This window comes from Salmo salar, chromosome 21 (genome assembly GCF_965601325.2).
Source record: "Salmo salar chromosome 21, fSalSal1, whole genome shotgun sequence".
Classification (NCBI taxonomy): domain Eukaryota; kingdom Metazoa; phylum Chordata; class Actinopteri; order Salmoniformes; family Salmonidae; genus Salmo; species Salmo salar.
Genome location: NC_138311.1, coordinates 23,820,681 through 23,837,007, shown reverse-complemented (window position 1 = coordinate 23,837,007; position 16,327 = coordinate 23,820,681). Strand labels below are relative to the sequence as shown.

General features: G+C 41.9%; 2 protein-coding genes across 12 annotated transcripts in view; one reads left to right on the top strand and one right to left on the bottom strand.

Moving 5' to 3' along the window:
- LOC106581949 (ubiquitin carboxyl-terminal hydrolase 9X) overlaps positions 1 to 11,985 on the top strand; it is a 91,225-nt gene extending 79,240 nt beyond the window's left edge. For 5 of the 9 annotated variants that reach the window (XM_045704551.2, XM_045704550.2, XM_014164512.3 and 2 more), the window contains 6 exons: positions 1,270 to 1,358; positions 2,581 to 2,737; positions 6,654 to 6,866; positions 7,721 to 7,831; positions 10,026 to 10,112; positions 10,282 to 11,985. In XM_045704551.2, the coding sequence (XP_045560507.1) occupies positions 1,270 to 1,358; positions 2,581 to 2,737; positions 6,654 to 6,866; positions 7,721 to 7,831; positions 10,026 to 10,112; positions 10,282 to 10,479 (855 nt within the window). In that variant the 3' untranslated portion in view covers positions 10,480 to 11,985. The remainder of the gene's footprint in view (positions 1 to 1,269; positions 1,359 to 2,580; positions 2,738 to 6,653; positions 6,867 to 7,720; positions 7,832 to 10,025; positions 10,113 to 10,281) is intronic. The other 4 variants (XM_014164515.3, XM_014164514.3, XM_014164508.3 and 1 more) reach the window with 3 other exon arrangements.
- Positions 11,986 to 12,366: 381 nt separating this feature from the next.
- On the bottom strand, positions 12,367 to 16,327 carry rpl8 (ribosomal protein L8). 3 transcript variants are annotated; one of them, XM_014164517.2, is made up of 7 exons: positions 16,267 to 16,284; positions 15,664 to 15,707; positions 15,318 to 15,460; positions 15,054 to 15,195; positions 14,670 to 14,888; positions 12,709 to 12,824; positions 12,367 to 12,554 (listed from the first exon to the last, which is right to left on the bottom strand). In XM_014164517.2, the coding sequence occupies exons 3-7, from the start codon at positions 15,453 to 15,455 to the stop codon at positions 12,396 to 12,398; spliced, it is 774 nt and encodes a 257-aa protein (XP_014019992.1). In that variant the 5' UTR covers positions 15,456 to 15,460; positions 15,664 to 15,707; positions 16,267 to 16,284; the 3' UTR covers positions 12,367 to 12,395. The 3 variants fall into 3 exon arrangements, with proteins under 3 accessions (XP_014019992.1, XP_014019991.1, XP_014019993.1); XM_014164516.3 differs by lacking the exon at positions 15,664 to 15,707 and having other exon boundaries at positions 16,267 to 16,327; XM_014164518.2 differs by lacking the exon at positions 16,267 to 16,284 and having other exon boundaries at positions 15,618 to 15,702.

Below are 16,327 nucleotides of genomic sequence, written 5' to 3'. Positions count from 1 at the left end.
CTTTTAATAGCTAACATTTCAATGGCCATAATAAATAGATATGCAGATAGTGGACAACCTTGTTTTACTCCTGTTGACAATTTAATGCTTTCTGAGAAATAGACATTATTTACTATTTTACACCTGGGATTACTATACATAACGTTAACCCATTGTATAAGAGACTCTCCAAAATTAAAATAGTCCAGGCATTTATATATAAATTCCAGTCGTACTTTATCAAAGGCCTTTTCAAGGTCAGCTATGAATACCAGGCCTGGTTTCTTAGTGTTCTATTGTTTCCAGTAATTATTTTATATTATCTCCAATGTATCGTCCATGTAAAAAACCTGTCTGATTAGTATAAATAATATCCGACAATACCTTTTTTTTAAATTCTATGCGCTATGCATTTTGCATAGATTTTGGCATCACAACACTGAAGTGTAAGGGGTCTCCAGTTTTTTAGGTGGACTGGATCTTCATATTTACCATCTGGGTCCTGTTTCAGTAATAGTGGTTCAAACATGTTAATAACAGACCTTTTGAGTACATCTAAAAATATTTCATACACCTCAACTGGTATGCAATCCAGCCCTGGAGTTTTTCAAGATAATAAGGCTTTAATTGCATCTAGATGTTCCTCATATGTAATTAGGCCTTCACATGAGTCTTTCTGTATAGCTGTTCATTTTACACTATTAATAGAAAAAATCCTTACAATTAACTTCAGTTAGTGGAGTTGGAGGAGACTGAAATGAAAACACATGTTTAAAGTACTGTGCCTCTTCTTTCAAAATATCGTTTGCTGAATCATGGATGACTCCATCATTCATAACAAGTTTCTGTAAATAATTTTTGTTAGCATTTCTATGTTGCATTTTCCCCCATATTCCATCCAGTTTGCATTATTTTTATAATATATTACACTTGATATTTCTTGAATAAGTTCCTCAATTTCATTTTGTTTTCTAACTTATTCTGTGCCTCTGTTAGCAATAAAAACGATCTATCTGTCCTGTTAGTTCCTCTATTTCCTTTTTTAAGATTAACTTTTTTCACCTAAGTTTGTTTTAAAGGTGAGTATTGAAATGCATGGCCTCTAAAGTCACATTTAGAAGTGTCCCATACAATAAGGGGGTGGGAAACTATTGCATCTCAGAAGCCCCAAGTCTCCTCCTCCTACAATCAATTTCTCCAACTGGTCTTTATGTCTTCATATTGGACATATTTCCGTTAATAAGATGTGTGCTAGATCTTATTGATAGTGTGTGTTTTGTTATCCCCCAGGTGGCGTACTCGTACACCTACGAGCTGAGGCCTTACCTGGACCTGCTGCTGCAGATCCTGCTCATTGAGGACTCCTGGCAGACTCACAGGTAGGTCAGACCCGGGGGACAGCATCATGTCTTTGCTCCTCACTTTGATCTGGAAAGGGTCACTCGGTGGACTCAGGATATCTGTCCCAACCTAGTGTGAACTAGGGCTGTCAAAGTTGATAATGCGTTAATAACGCGTTAACATGTGACATGTTAATTGGCGTAAAAAAAAATGTGCGCCGTTCGCTACACGGAACCTTTTAAGGTGCATGTGTTTCCACGCGGAACACATCTACAATCAATAGCTGAAGACCGTGTGCCTCTAGCCAAAATCATGTAAAAGTTATGCCAAATTATTACCGGAGCTATGTTTTTTCTTTCTGCTGTGGATTTGTGCGCCTATCGCAGGCTTTTTTAACATACACACAGGACACAACTTTTTGGTTTGATAACATTGTTTAGCTAGCTAGTCATGTTACCTAGCTAGCTAGCTACCAACCTGATAACTTGACCACTGTCTAGGCTATGCACAAATTTGGATGGCACAGGAACAACTGAAAAGGAATAGGCTTCTCAAAGAGATGCTTTAATGGTAGGCTGCATATGCAAGAGTGGGAGTGAGGGTGTGGGAGGGAGAGTGTAGGCCAATGTGTGTAAAGTTATCTGAACAGTACAGATGCTTACAGGGTTTTCATAACATTGTTGGACACGTTTAAAATCTCTTTGTTCTTTCTATCCATAGAGCCAGTTCTTTTTTCCTATAGTTACACTCATTTAGAGTGCCTGAAGTTTTAACAGTACTTAAATGGGTGTATGTGTGTGCGCGCGCGCATTGATAAGAGGGTGTAGGCCTACTTAAACATTGGAAGCATTGTATGTTAGTGACTTATTTTGGTGTTTAATATGGTTAAAATGCTATTAAAACATAATTTTGTGTTTCCATCCATTACAATCAAAGCATAGTTTGCCTGTAAGTCAATGCACTGCTTTTAAAATAGAATAGATCTTTATCTAGGGCCGAATTTGAGCAAATTCAAAATTTGTGATTAACTAATACCATTACCTCGATTTTAAATGATTTGAATTGTTTGACAGTTCTAATGTCAACACATCTGATTCATCTCATCAGACTGCTTAGTGCTGGGCTGGGACAAAACATGGCACACCCTGTGGCCCTCTAGGAATGTCTGGTTTCCCTGGTTGGATTTTCGTCTCTTGTTGATTTTCTGTTGTGCCAACATCATCCCTGTTCTGTTTTTTCTCTCCCTGCTTGGTTGTGTAGGATCCACAACGTGCTGAAGGGTATACCAGATGACAGGGATGGCCTATTTGACACCATCCAGCGCTCCAAGAACCACTACCAGAAACGGGCCTACCAGTGTATCAAGTGCATGGTAGCCCTCTTCAGCAACTGCTCTGTGGCCTACCAGATACTACAGGTATAAGAGACACAACTACATTATGCTACCATCTGAATTAGGGATGGGCATGAGTAATCTAGTACTCGACCCGACTTCAAAGCTCCATCTTTAACCAACGATCTAAATGTTTTTAAACACAAACTATTTAGTGGAATGTGCATTGTGGCTGCCCGAACGGGCAAATGAAATTTTGTCTTGAAGACAACATTAATATGCTTTGACTCTAGTGTTCCATTTGTGCATTTGCGGGGCATAACAAAAAAGAAACCAAGCCAAGCATTGCACAATTTTTCTCCCGGAAGTCCCTTTCCCCTCCGTGTGTCATTCACTCAGTTGCGTTCCGACTGCTCCCTACACACTGAGGGAGCAGTGAGTGCACACCCAAGCTCCTGTTAGGCTTACAGAAATAAATGCCTATAAAAACATATCTAACTGATGGGATACACAAGCTACATTCCTTGCCAAATGACTACAAATTCAAAATGGACTGGTTGATTGAAGTAGGAAAATGTGTTCCAATAACGTGCAGCAGTTTTGGAATAATTGCATCCCGTCTATTTTCCACTTAGGCTACTTTGCGAACTGCTAGTATATAATTGGTTAGCCTAGGCTATAACCCCCCTAAACATAGACAGGTTCCACACTGAAAATACACAAAAACATTAGTTTATTAAGACAAAGAGCATATTTTCGTCAATCATTAAGCATAGGCCTGCTCACCAAACCGATGTCGCAGCTGTAATTAATCACCATGCAGTGTTCAATGTGGAATTGTTCATCCATTTTAGAAAATTCCAAAGAACGGGCAGAATGTACAAAGTTGAACGTCTGTATATGTAACCCTGAAAAAAAAAATCTATTCGCCAAATTGAGCCCCTTTTCAAATGATCACTGTTTGAGAATAACAGTTACAGATCCGAGATGTGTATCACTTTGCACTGGCAACTTTTTTCATTTTGAAAAATATTCTGTTATATTACATGTTTTTTTGCTATAATATAGTGCATTCAGAAGTAATTTATTCCCCTTGACTTATTCCACATTTTGTTACAGCCTGAATTCAAAATAATAAAAAATGGACATTCTCACCCATCTACACACAATACTGCATAATGACACTGAAAACATGTTTTTAGAAATGTTTTCAAATGTATTGATAGTGAAATACAGAAATATCTCATTTACATAAGTATTCACACCCCTGAGTCAATACCTTGGCAGCAATTATAGCCATGAGTCATTCTGGGTAAATCTCTAAAACCTTTCCACACCTGGATTGTGCAACATTTGTCTATTTATTATTATAAAGTTCTTCAAGCTCTGTCAAATTGGTTGTTGACCATTTTCAGGCCATGCCATAGATTAAGTCAAAGCTGTAACTCGGCCACTCAGGAACATTTACTGTCTTCTTGGTAAGCAACTCCAGTGTAGATTTGCTCTCGTGTTTTAGGTTATTGTCCTGCTTAAAGTTGAATTCATCTCCCAGTGTCTGGTGGAAAGTAGACTGAACAAGGTTTTCCTCTAGGATTTTGCCTGTGCTTAGCTCCATTCCGTTTCCTTTTTTATTCTGAAAAACTCCCCAGTCCTTAACGATTACAAGCATACCAATAACATGATGCAGCCACCACTATGCTTGAAAATATGGAGAGTGGTACTGAGTAATATCTTATTGGATTTGCCCCAAACATAACACTTTGTAAGGACAAAAAGTTACATTTTTTGCAGTATTGCTTTAGTGCCTTGTTCTGCACAGGGTTCCTTCTTTTCACTCTGTCAATGAGGTTACTGTTGTGGGGTAACTAGAATGGTGTTGATCCATCCTCCGTTTTCTAATTTCACAGTAATTAAACTCTAACGGTTTTAAAGTCCCAATTGGCCTTATGGTGAAATCCATGAGCAGTTTCCTTCCTCTACGACCACTGAGTTGGGAAGGATGCCTGTATCTTTGTAGTGACTGGGTGTATTAATACACCATCCAAAGTGTAATTAATAACTTTATCATGCTCAAAGGGATATACAATGTCTGCTTTTTATTTTTTACCCATCTACCAATAGGTGCCCTTCTTTGTAAGGCATTGGATAACCTCTGGTCTTTGTGGTTGAGTATGTGTTTGAAATTCACTGCTCGACTGAGGGACCTTACAGATCACTGAATGAGTGAGGGACAAAAATTAGGTAGTCATTAAAAAATAATGTTAAACACTATTATTGCACACAGTGAGTTCATGCAACTTATTGTGTGACTTGTTAAGCAAATTTGTACTCTTGAACATATTTAGATTTGTCATTGCAAAGGGGTTGAATACTTAATAAGTAAACATTTTGATACACTATACTTGCTTGTTTTGTCTCACAAACTCAAATTAGGCTAACTATTCTAATTTTAACAACCAGGAAATGGCGGAGCGAGTTCTACATAGTGTATCTTTAAATGGCACTTGCTTATTTATTGACTGAATATTCACTGAGTGTACAAAACATTAGGAACACCTTCCTAATATTGAGTTGCACCCCCTTTTGCCCTCAGAACAGCCTCAATTTGTCAGGACATGGACTACAAGGTGTCAAGCATTCCATAGGGATGCTGGCCCACGTTGACTCGGGCTCATGGCTTTCCCCTGGATTCACCTGTACAGTCCATGTCATGGAAAGAGCAGGTGTTTCTAATGTTTTGTACACTGTGTATATATGGGGCAATTACGATTTATCTGTAATGGTTAGACAAATTAGGCATTGTTGGCATAGGCCTATAGATAAATATAGATAATTTTATTTTTTTATTGCGGGACTTGTATTCTAAAAATACAGGCCTTGTGTTCTATACTAAACAAAAATATAAACGCAACATGTGAAGTGTTGGTCCCATGTTTCATTAGCTGAAGTAAAAGATCGCAGAAATGTTCCATACCCACAAAAAGCTTATTTCTCACAAATGTCTTTACATCCTTGTTAGTGAGCAGTTCTCCTTTGCCAAGATATACCAACCCTGTCAGGTGGATGGATTATCAAGAAGCTGATTAAACAGCATGATCAATACACAGGTGCACCTTGTGCTGGGGGACACACAATGCCACAGATGTCTCAAGTTTTGAGGGAGGGTGCAATTGGCATGCTGGCTACAGGAATGTCCACCAGAGCTGTTGCCAGAGAAATTAATGTATATTTCTCTACCATAAGCCGCCTCCAACGTCGTTTTAGAGAATTTGACAGTACGTCCAACCGGCCTCAGAACCTCAGACCACGTGTAACCACGCCAGCCCTGGACCTCCACATCCGGCTTCTTCACCTACTGGATCGTCTGAGACCAGCCACCCAGACAGCTGATGAATTTTTGTAAATAAAAATAATAAATGTATCCTTTATTTAACTAGGCAAGTCATTTAAGAACAAATTCTTATTTTCAATAACGGCCTACTCCAGCCAAACCCGGACGACGCTGGGCCAATTGTGCGCCGCCCTATGGGACTCGCAATCACGGCCGGATGTGATGCAGCCTGGATTCGAACCAGGGACTGCAGTGACGCCTCTTGCACTGAGATGCAGTGCCTTAGACCGCTCGGGAGCCCAGAAACCGAGGAGTATTTCTGTCTGTATTAAAGCCCTTTGTGGGGAAATCTCATTTTGTTTGGCTGGACCTGGCTCCCCAGTGTGGTGGGCCTGTGCCCTCCCAGACCCACCCATGGCTGCGCCCCTGCCCATAGATTAGGGCTTAATTTATTTATTGAATGTCAAATGCCCATCTCTAGTCTGAATCTAGGAGTCATTTTATGAAGCCAAATTAAGGCAGAGAGAAAATTCTGTAAATAACCCTTCATTGATCTTTTTTATTTATTTAAAAAAATGAAATCATATTTTCAGGATTCAGAATTGCAATGGAAGGAAAAAGGTAATCATAAGCACTCTTAGTAATAGTATGTGTTTCTCTGTCCTGCAGAGTAACGGGGACCTGAAGCGTAAGTGGACGTGGGCAGTGGAGTGGCTGGGGGACGAGCTGGAAAGGAGGCCCTACACAGGGAACCCCCAGTACACCTACAACAACTGGTCTCCCCCAGTCCAGAGCAACGAGACCTCCAACGGATACTTCCTGGAGCGCTCGCACTCCGCACGCATGACCCTGGCCAAGGCCTGTGAACTCTGCCCTGAGGAGGTAAGACTCACACCAAATGATGCACACACACATACAACACAAAGGTAATACAGTAGTATCTAACATGGATGGATGGCCGAAATGGTAGTAGTTGAAGTAGAGAAAGGTCAGTATTGGAAAGTCCCTCCAAAAAAGTGGTGTCTTTTTGAAGGATGCACCATTCTGACCTTGTTGGTTTTGACCTACAGAGTTAAATTGATGTAATGTGGAGACGCAGAGCTTGCCTGTTGTAATAATAGTGTTAATGAATTTGTAGAACAGAGCAGTGTTGATTATGTGGGACCTCAATATGCAGCAATACATAAACTATACTATTTTCTTTGTCATGTGATGTATGGTTAACATGTTGACGCTAACCATCTGTTTTTTTTTCTTCACTTTTCTCGGTCTCAAGTGTTACTGGAACTGAATGTTTTTAAAGCTCCAGTTGAGAGTTCCAAGTTAGCGCAAAGGTTATTTTGGATTAGTAAACTGTTATCTGCTGAAAAATGATTTCTTTAGTATTTTTGTAATCTTCAGAATTTATGCATGTTTTTACTATAGCTAGGTAGGGCTTTGAGTTTTCGACACATTTTATTTTCAGTTTATACGCCCGTAGTATATTGTAAGCCAACATTATTATAATAATTTTTTCTATCATTTCCCTTATTTGTGTTACAAAGTTGTATTTGCTGAAGCTCAGTGTATATTATGTTCAGCCTAATTGATCCTTATCATAAATAGCGATATGATAGAAATGAAATGATATGCTACTTCAAAACTTTTTTAAAAAACAAAGAAATCCACCTAAAAGCATCGTTTATTGACACTTGTATATATTATGCAATGATATCAATTATGCCATTTCAAACTAGTGTCACTTAACGAAGCACGGTGAGGCGGTGTCTGAAGAAGACGCTGCCATGCGGAAATCATCCTCGCCACAGCAGCTTTTACCAGGGGAAGGGACAGGACAGCAGCACACTGTAAGCCCTCATATATAACCCCCCAGCCACAGGCACCCTTCTCCTCCTCCACTCTGGCTTCTCTCTAGGTGTTCCATACAGGGCTATGTTACTGCTGTCTACTAGCACAGTGACACGAGGAGAGTAGCCTGGCAGTAACAACACATACACAGTCTGGAGCATAGGAGCAGGACAATAACAGATGGCAGTGACGAGATGTCTGCTCGGCTGTTTGCGTGCTGCTCCCAAAAGCGATTTTGAAAGCTAGTGATGGTGCAAATGATTCAACCAAAAAATCCTTTGAGTATCCAGTGACTGACAATGCAGCCAACTCCAGGTTCGTAGGCAGAGACTGGAGATGACTGTATCCTAGTAGAGAATGAATAGAGCCAAACTCCAACATGTCAAATCTAATGTTGAACCATCACCAACTATGAGCAGCAAACAGAGAGCAAACGTTTCCTCTTTCCAGTCCGGTAGGAGTGTCCCATTGGTTACCTAAAGCAGCACTGGCTTCCTGGCTTCCCTTGAGTTTTATTGGTTCTCCATCTCAACGTAACACTGTTTATCCAATCGAAACCGTTTGTTCCTCCTCCCCAAAGCAAACTCAACCTGCGGTGTGACCGGCCATATGACACAACTGATCGAAAACTCTTAGCCTTGGCTATAGTGGATGATGAGGTGCTAGCCTAGTGTTGATGACATGTGTAGTGTACTTACTGTGTGTTCAAGTGATGTTGTTTTTGTGTTGAGACTAGGTCTACATAGGGGCAACCTGTGGTTTGTGCGTCAGCCATGTAATGGCATGTGTTAATATATTGCTAATCAACAGGACTCATTGAACAGGCCACGTCTTAATGTTGATTTTTATATATATATACATTTTTTTAAACCCCTTTTTCTCCCCAATTTCGTGGTATCCAATTGGTAGTTAGTCTTGTCTCATCGCTGCAACTCCCGTACGGACTCGGGAGAGGCGAAGGTCGAGAGCCATGCCTCTGAAACACAACCCAACCAGCCGCACTGCTTCTTGACACAATGCCCAATTAACCCGGAAGCCAGCCGCACCAATGTGTCAGAGGAAACACCGTACAGCTGGTGACCGTGTCAGCGTGCACTCTGCCCGGCCCGCCACAGGAGTCGCTAGTGTGCGATGGGACAAGGATATCCCTGCCGGCCAAACCCTCCCTTAACCCGGACGACAGTGGTTCAATTGTGCGCCGCCCCATGGGTCTCCCGGTTGCGGCCGGCTGCGACGGAGCCTGGACTCAAACCCAGAATCTCTAGTGGCACAGCTAGCATTGCAGTGCCTTAGACCACTGCACCACTCAAGGAGGCCCATGTTGATTGTTTTTATCGGAAACTTTGCCTTGCATACAGTTAGAGTTGTAACCCATCTATATGCATGTCCAATTTTATAATACATCTGGACAGATGGAATCACTAGTTGAGAAAAAGTATGTCTTTGGCCCACAAGTTTAATTGACGATAGGCAGCACCTACTTTACCCACAGGTTGTAGTAGTATTGAGTGCATGTTTTAAGGCACATTTCCAGTACAATAAGTTTATCATCAACCTACCTCTACCCCACTTAGACTAACACACAAGCTGTTCTCTGTCCCTGGTTTGTCTGGTCACACGTTGTAGTGTGTCAGTCTGTCTTTATAAGCAGACCGAATCATGATAGACACAGGGCCAGTTGATCCAAGCACAAAGATGCTAGTCTAAAGATAACACTGGCCTAACCGCCACAGAACTATCATGGATCGAACAAACTGAAAGCAGTGTGTTTAAATCCTTCAGTTTTTCTCAGATCCAGTGCATTTGCATCTAGTATTAGACCCAGCAAATTAGCCCATATCAACATTAGAAGAACAGCTCTGGCCCCAGTCCCATTGGTGTTATATGGAAACATAAATGCATGTCTCCCACCACACTGTGGAGAAGCTCGCTAGCGGAGAATAACACCCACTCACATAATGTCTCTTTTCTATTTATACGTCTGTCACACTCTCCTACACAGCGTGTGCCTCGCTTTCATCTCATTCAGTTAAAATAGGCTAAAGTAGGACAACGTTCCCATCCAGTGCAAAGGCATATTTAAGAGACTCTTTGGTCTGCTTTTGGGTCCATAGACTTGAGCTGTGTGTGAATGTTGGTGTTAGGTAGAAAAATGCATTGGGAATAAAACTATTCTTTGACTTCATTTCCCAGGAGCCCGATGACCAGGAAGCCCCTGAAGATCAGGACATCTCCCTCTACCCTCATTCGTCTCCAGGGACTACGACACAGTTTCAGCAGGTACACAACCACACACTATATTGTAGAAGCAGCATGATATTTAGACTTTTAAAGATCCATGTAAACAGAGACTTCTCAACAATTGAAGAACCTATGGCAGACATTTTGTGTCAAGTTCCACCGCACATCAGTAGTTTAACAAAAAACTGATTGTTTTCTCATTCCCCAGCAGAACAACCACCCCCACGGGCAGCCGTACACAGGCCCAGCTGCCCAGCACATGAACAACCCCCAGCGTCCCGGCCCTGTCCCTTCCTCTGCCCCAGGCCCTGCGCCCGGCGCAGGCCCACAAGCACAAGACAACTGGGAGAGCACTGAGGAGGTCCCCTCCACCACCTCCTTGGCCCCTGCTCCGCCTAAGGAGTAACATCGGCCCTCCCCTCTGCTGTGCCTCCATCGTCCTGCTCTCTCGTCCTCCAGTCGACCGAGCTCCTGATCGGGACACTCTCTCTCTCTGGGGCCTCAAGGGCACGGCAGGGCAGGGCCAGGCTTCACAGCTCCTCCCCAGGCCCCTACTGTGAGTCTCTCCCCCTCCAGCCTGCTCCTGTGCTGCCTGTCTGGGGGGGGGTGCTCTCCCCTGGGTTCTTATGCCCTGCAGACTGGGGCCTGGCTGCTGTCGACAGCAGTGGGGTAGTGTTGTAATAAACATAATGACCCAGGCCTGATGATGCTGATGCGCTTGTCTACATGACGGAAAGGTGTACATAATATGTTCATGTTTTGACTGTTCAAAAAATTAATCCCCCGCAATAGGGTAACTTTGTCAGGTTTGCTGTTGGGAGATAACAAAAAAATAAAACGCTTAAGAGAACTCCTTTTTGTTTTATCACCCATGCGCAGCAGTGCGATTTGGTCTGACATCAGTTACTGGTCATTCACCTTTGGGAGGACACATTAAGCTCCTTGACAACCTCTTGACCCATGCCAAATCAACTCACGTGCTGGGGTTTTAGTGTGAGACATGGAATGGTTGGGTGAACTTTTACTGTGTTTTGGTTGATGTGAAATTGTTCTGGAACTCTCATTGCCTTTTAATTTTGTTCTGGTAATTTAATTCAATCCTTTCGGAAGCTATAGTTAATATGCTGTAACATTTAGCATGGCTTCTCACCAGAATAGCGTAGCACAAGGGAAAATGTCATCATACCAACTGACATCCTACAGAGGACACTTCCTTTATTAATGCTCATCTACCCCTTGTTGAACCAATGTAAGAATAAGTGGCTTTTCAATTGCTCATTGTTAAAATCCTCCAACTTCACATTCGGCAGTCAGTTTATCTATAGGAATTGAGAAAATTAAAAACATATGCAACAGATTTGCTCTGCCAGGCTACCTGATGTGTACTAGACGGTGTGGTTTGCTTCTGTCTCTTTTTGGTAGAGCCTAGTCTTAGACGACCGCTACCATTGTTTCATGGAGCTCACCGGGCGGCAGCATCGGAGACCTCCCTCCAGGGAGAATGGGAACACAGTAGGGTTAGAAGATATCGGCTGGTTAGTCATGTTGCAACGTAAACATCAGTAAATACTGTATTTAATTGGTAAGTTTAACGCGTGTATTTTTTGGATTTGTCAAATACCAAATACTCCTGCACACCGTATTATATTTAAATATTTTGCTCTTATTTTATAGAATTTATTTTGTTGTATTTCACACAAATATTTGATTTGAGGAACATTTGTCCGTGTTATTTTTAATGGAGATATTGACTGAACAGAGTTCTGCGCCCAGTTTGCCGACTTTTGTTTTGGCCATGGTGTGACGTTGAATTCTGGAGCTACAGTCGATGTGAACTTTCAGAGGTTTTGTGCACAGAAATATAAAATAAAAAAAGCATTTCCCTTAGCAAATAAAGAACATGGAATCTTGACTGTCTTTTGTATATATGCACTTTGAAAATTAACTAATTTCTGGGTGCTCAGGATGTGCCTAAAACAAATGGCCAATACCTATAGGTAGCTTGAGGACATGCAGTGTATTGAACTTGGGCTTATAAAATGCAGCGTACTACATCGGACCTTGTGATACCACAATCGAGGTCTACATGATTAAGCTCCTCATTTTATCCATTGTTGGGAAAAACTATTTGATAAACGCCATTATGGTGATCTGAACCCCATCAACCGCACATTCAAATCTACACTTCTATAAAATGTAACCCTCACTGTTAGAAGCTAGATGAGTGCTACCAAAAACAGCCAAATGTCCTCGGTTACAAACACTGACGCTACAAAAGGAGTCAAAGGTCAGCTTCCTTGGAACATTTTATTGTAAAGGGAGTTAGTTCTCCTTCTCCGTGACGGTCTTTGTTCCACGCAGTCTGCCTGTACGACGGGCAGCAATGAGACCGACCTTGCGACCGGCGGGTGCATCCCTCCTGATAGTTGAGGGTTTTCCAATATGCTGGTGGTTACCACCACCGAAGGGATGTTCAACAGGCTAGAAAGAGGGAAGAAACATGTCAGCAAAGGGCCATTTACAAACCTATGAGGTGCAGAGAAGATAATTATTTTTCCAGAGATTGAGGTGGGACGGATGAAAATACCTGAACTTAACCAAAAATAATTATGCATAAGATGAAATGTCCACTTACGTTCATGGCTACACCACGGACACGTGGCCAGGAGTTCCTCTTGGCCTTGTACTTGTGGTAGGCACGACCGGCCTTCAGGATGGGCTTGTCAATACGTCCACCTCCGGCAACCACACCTGATGCCCAGAGAGAGAACTATTAAGCAGTTGGACAGGATTTCCTACACAGCCAATATGCTCTGAAAGCAACCATGTCACGTGTGATGACCTGTAATCTGAACAGCAAATCAGAATTGTAGCCGCTTAAGTTTCTGGTCTCTAGCTTAACCATCTGCCTACAAACGACCAGTCATCAAATCGATCCAAAATACTGCATACAGTGCAGCTGGAAATCAGATTCCTCACATTTCAAGGATCCAAGAGAAGGTAGTTAATTTAACATTGGACCCAGTTTATGAAAAACGATCTACAGATTAACTTTTGGGAACGGGGGGCAGTATTGAGTAGCTTGGATGAATAAGGTGCCCAGAGTAAACTGCCTGCTACTCAGGCCCAGAAGATAGAATTTGGATAGAAAGCACTAAAGTTTTAAAATAATAACTCATGGCAGGCAAAAACCAAGGTTTGTAGTTTTTTTTATAAGTGATTGCCTATCCAATATACAGTGTCTATGGGGTCAGATTGCGCTTCCACTAGATGTCAACAGTCTTTAGAACGTTGTTTCAGGTTTCTACTGTTAAAGGGGAGCAAATAAGAGCTGTTCAAACATTTGTCATTTAGCAGACGCTCTTATCCAGAGCGACTTACAGTAGCGAATGCATACATTTCATATTTTTTTTTCTCCGTACTGGTCCCCCGTGGGAAACGAACCCACAACCCTGGCGTTGCAAACACCATGCTCTGCCACACGGGACCACGTCTGGCTGAAAGCCTTGAGTTGTTTATTGCGCGCGGCCATGAGCGCGAGCTCCTTTCTAAAGACAAAGGAGTTGTCCGGTTGGAGTATTATTGAAGATTTATGATAAAAACATCCTAAAGATTGATTATATACATCGTTTGACAAGTTTCTACGAACTATAATGGAACTTTGACTTTTCGTCTGGACTTTGAGCGCGCCTTAATCATTTGGATTACTGGACTAAACGCGAACAAAAGGAGTTATTTGGACATAACGATAAACTTTGTCTAACATGGAGACCTGGGAGTGCCATCAGATGAAGATCAAAGGTAAGTGAATACTTTCAACGCTATTTCTGACTTTTGTGTCACCTCTCCTAGGCGCTGACCTAACATAATCACATGGTGTGCTTTTGCCATAAAGCCCTTTTGAAATCTGACACAGGAGAAGTTAATCTTTAATCGTATGTTAAACACTTATCTTTCATCAATGTTTATGAGTATTTCTGTAATTTGATGTGGCTCTCTGCACTTTCACTGGATGTTTGTTTGAGACAATGCATTTCTGAACATAACACGGCAATTTCAAATGAGGTTTTTGGACATAAAGATGAACTTTATTTAACACACACACATCTAACATGGAGTCCTGGGAGTGCCATCCGGTGAAGATCAAAGGTTAGTGTTTAATTATAACACTTTCTGTGACACCTTTCGAAAATGGCTGTATGGTTTTCTGTGGCTAGGCGCTGACCTAACATAATCGCATGGTGTGCTTTTGCCGTAAAACCTTTTTGAAATCAGACGCTGTGGCTGGATTAACAAGAAGTTCATCTTTAATGGTGTATAATACTTGTGTGTTTGAGGAATTTTAATTATGAGATTTCTGTTTGAATTTGGTGACCTGCCATTTCACTAGACGCTAGCGTCCCACATATCCCAGAGAGGTTAACAGAAGGTACATCAAAACATTCCACTGATTTTCAAAGCATCACTGTCAAAGGTTTGTGATCAAAGATCAAAATGTAGGTCATGCATTCACCTCTCCCCATTAAATCAGGAAACATCTTCTGAAAGCATCAGCTAACATTCACATAGCAAACATGTCATATCCTGTGTTCTTACCAACGACAGCTCTGTTAGCAGAAGCAATGACCTTCTTGGAGCCAGAGGGAAGCTTGACTCTGGACTTCTTGGTCTCTGGGTTGTGGGAAATGACTGTGGCGTAGTTCCCAGACGCCCTGGCCAGCTTGCCCCTGTCGCCAGGTTTCTCCTCCAGGCAGCAGATGATGGTTCCCTCAGGCATGGTGCCCACGGGCAGAACATTACCAATGTTCAGCTGAGCTGAGAAGGGAACATTTATTAAGGTACCAGGTATTCACATTGTAGTTGGAGATAAGATCCTAAAAGAGATGACAACTGCCATCTAACCAGCATAGCATAAAATGTGTTAAACACCTGGTTGTTAACCCGTAGGCTGCCAAGTATGTGTCAATCTCCATTCCTTACCTTTCTTGCCACAGTAGATGAACTGTCCGGTGTGGATACCCTCAGCAGCAATGAACAGCTCAGTCCTCTTCTTGAACCGGTAGGGGTCACGGAAAGCCACCTTGGCCAGGGGAGCACCACGGCCAGGGTCGTGGATAATGTCCTGAGAGAGACAAAGGTCAGGTCCAAAGCAGATAGTGTTACACAAAATAAACTACCTAAAAGAATGCACGACAAACGCAACTTTGGACCTTGTAGAAAACGTATATTTGTAAGAGCGCTTACCTTTACGATTCCCTTGATGTAACCATGACGTTCTGCGAAGTCAATGTGTCTGAGTTTAGCGGCACCTTTTCTGTGCTTTACGTGGGCTTTGAACACGGAGCCGGCACCTTTTCTCTGTCCCCTGATAACACGTCCCATCGTGACTGGAAACAAAAAATGGGAGTTCTGTTAGAGCCAGGATCAAAGTATAGAGATTTCTACAGTTCAAGAGATGCACTAACAATAGCATACATGATAGCAAGTTACGCTACATTCATGAATGTGTAACGTTATGTAGCTACACATTTGTTCTACAAATACCTGCCACTTGCCGCAGTTAGCTACTGAAGAAATGTACAGTATCTACCTAGCTAGTTAACCAACGAACTCTTATCAAGTGGGGATCTTGTTCTGCAAGAAAGGTGAATTGATAACTGAAAATGTTATAATAAATGGACAATACACTTGCATGTAGTTGTAAGGTTGCTAGCCAGCCAACATGCGGATTTTCCTAGCATGCTAACACTAGTTAGCTACCTATAAAACTTCAGACGCCAACTCAATCACTACGCTATACAAGTTCATCCAACTAGAAACCATGCAAATAAACGTTGGGTAAAAGCGATTCTGAATTATTCTACAGCAACTACCCGGCGGCTCTACGGTCGTGGATAAATACAGAACGTCTAAACAAACCACTGAACCAGAAAAATCGAGCTACTAGCGGCTAGTGACCAACTAATTTGAGGTACACCGAAACGACAGGCCATGTCACTGCACACCCATAGACACACACCACTCATCCAATAATTAAAACGCAATAATCACATTTTGTCGCTTAAATAACAAAACGACTATACTTAGCAGTGTTTATTATATATGTTCTAGTGACATTTTCGAGAGGATGATAGTATCTTAAACAAGATTTAACTCGGATTATGTGAAGAGAATAAAATCGCCATTCCCCTACCTAAACCCCGATGACGGAAAGAGGAAGAGTCAGGCGACTTCTTCCGGTAAAATATACTGTG

What these genes read in the sequence shown, in the direction of transcription:
- rpl8 (XM_014164516.3), bottom strand. Translation starts at nt 15,455, where the DNA reads ATGGGACGTGTTATCAGGGGACAGAGAAAAGGTGCCGGCTCCGTGTTC. An exon ending in CATCTACTGTGGCAAGAAAG is followed by an intron (nt 14,889 to 15,053) that starts GTAAGGAATGGA and finishes TTCCCTTCTCAG; the next exon opens with CTCAGCTGAACATTGGTAAT. An exon ending in TCCGTGGTGTAGCCATGAAC is followed by an intron (nt 12,555 to 12,708) that starts GTAAGTGGACAT and finishes CCCTCTTTCTAG; the next exon opens with CCTGTTGAACATCCCTTCGG.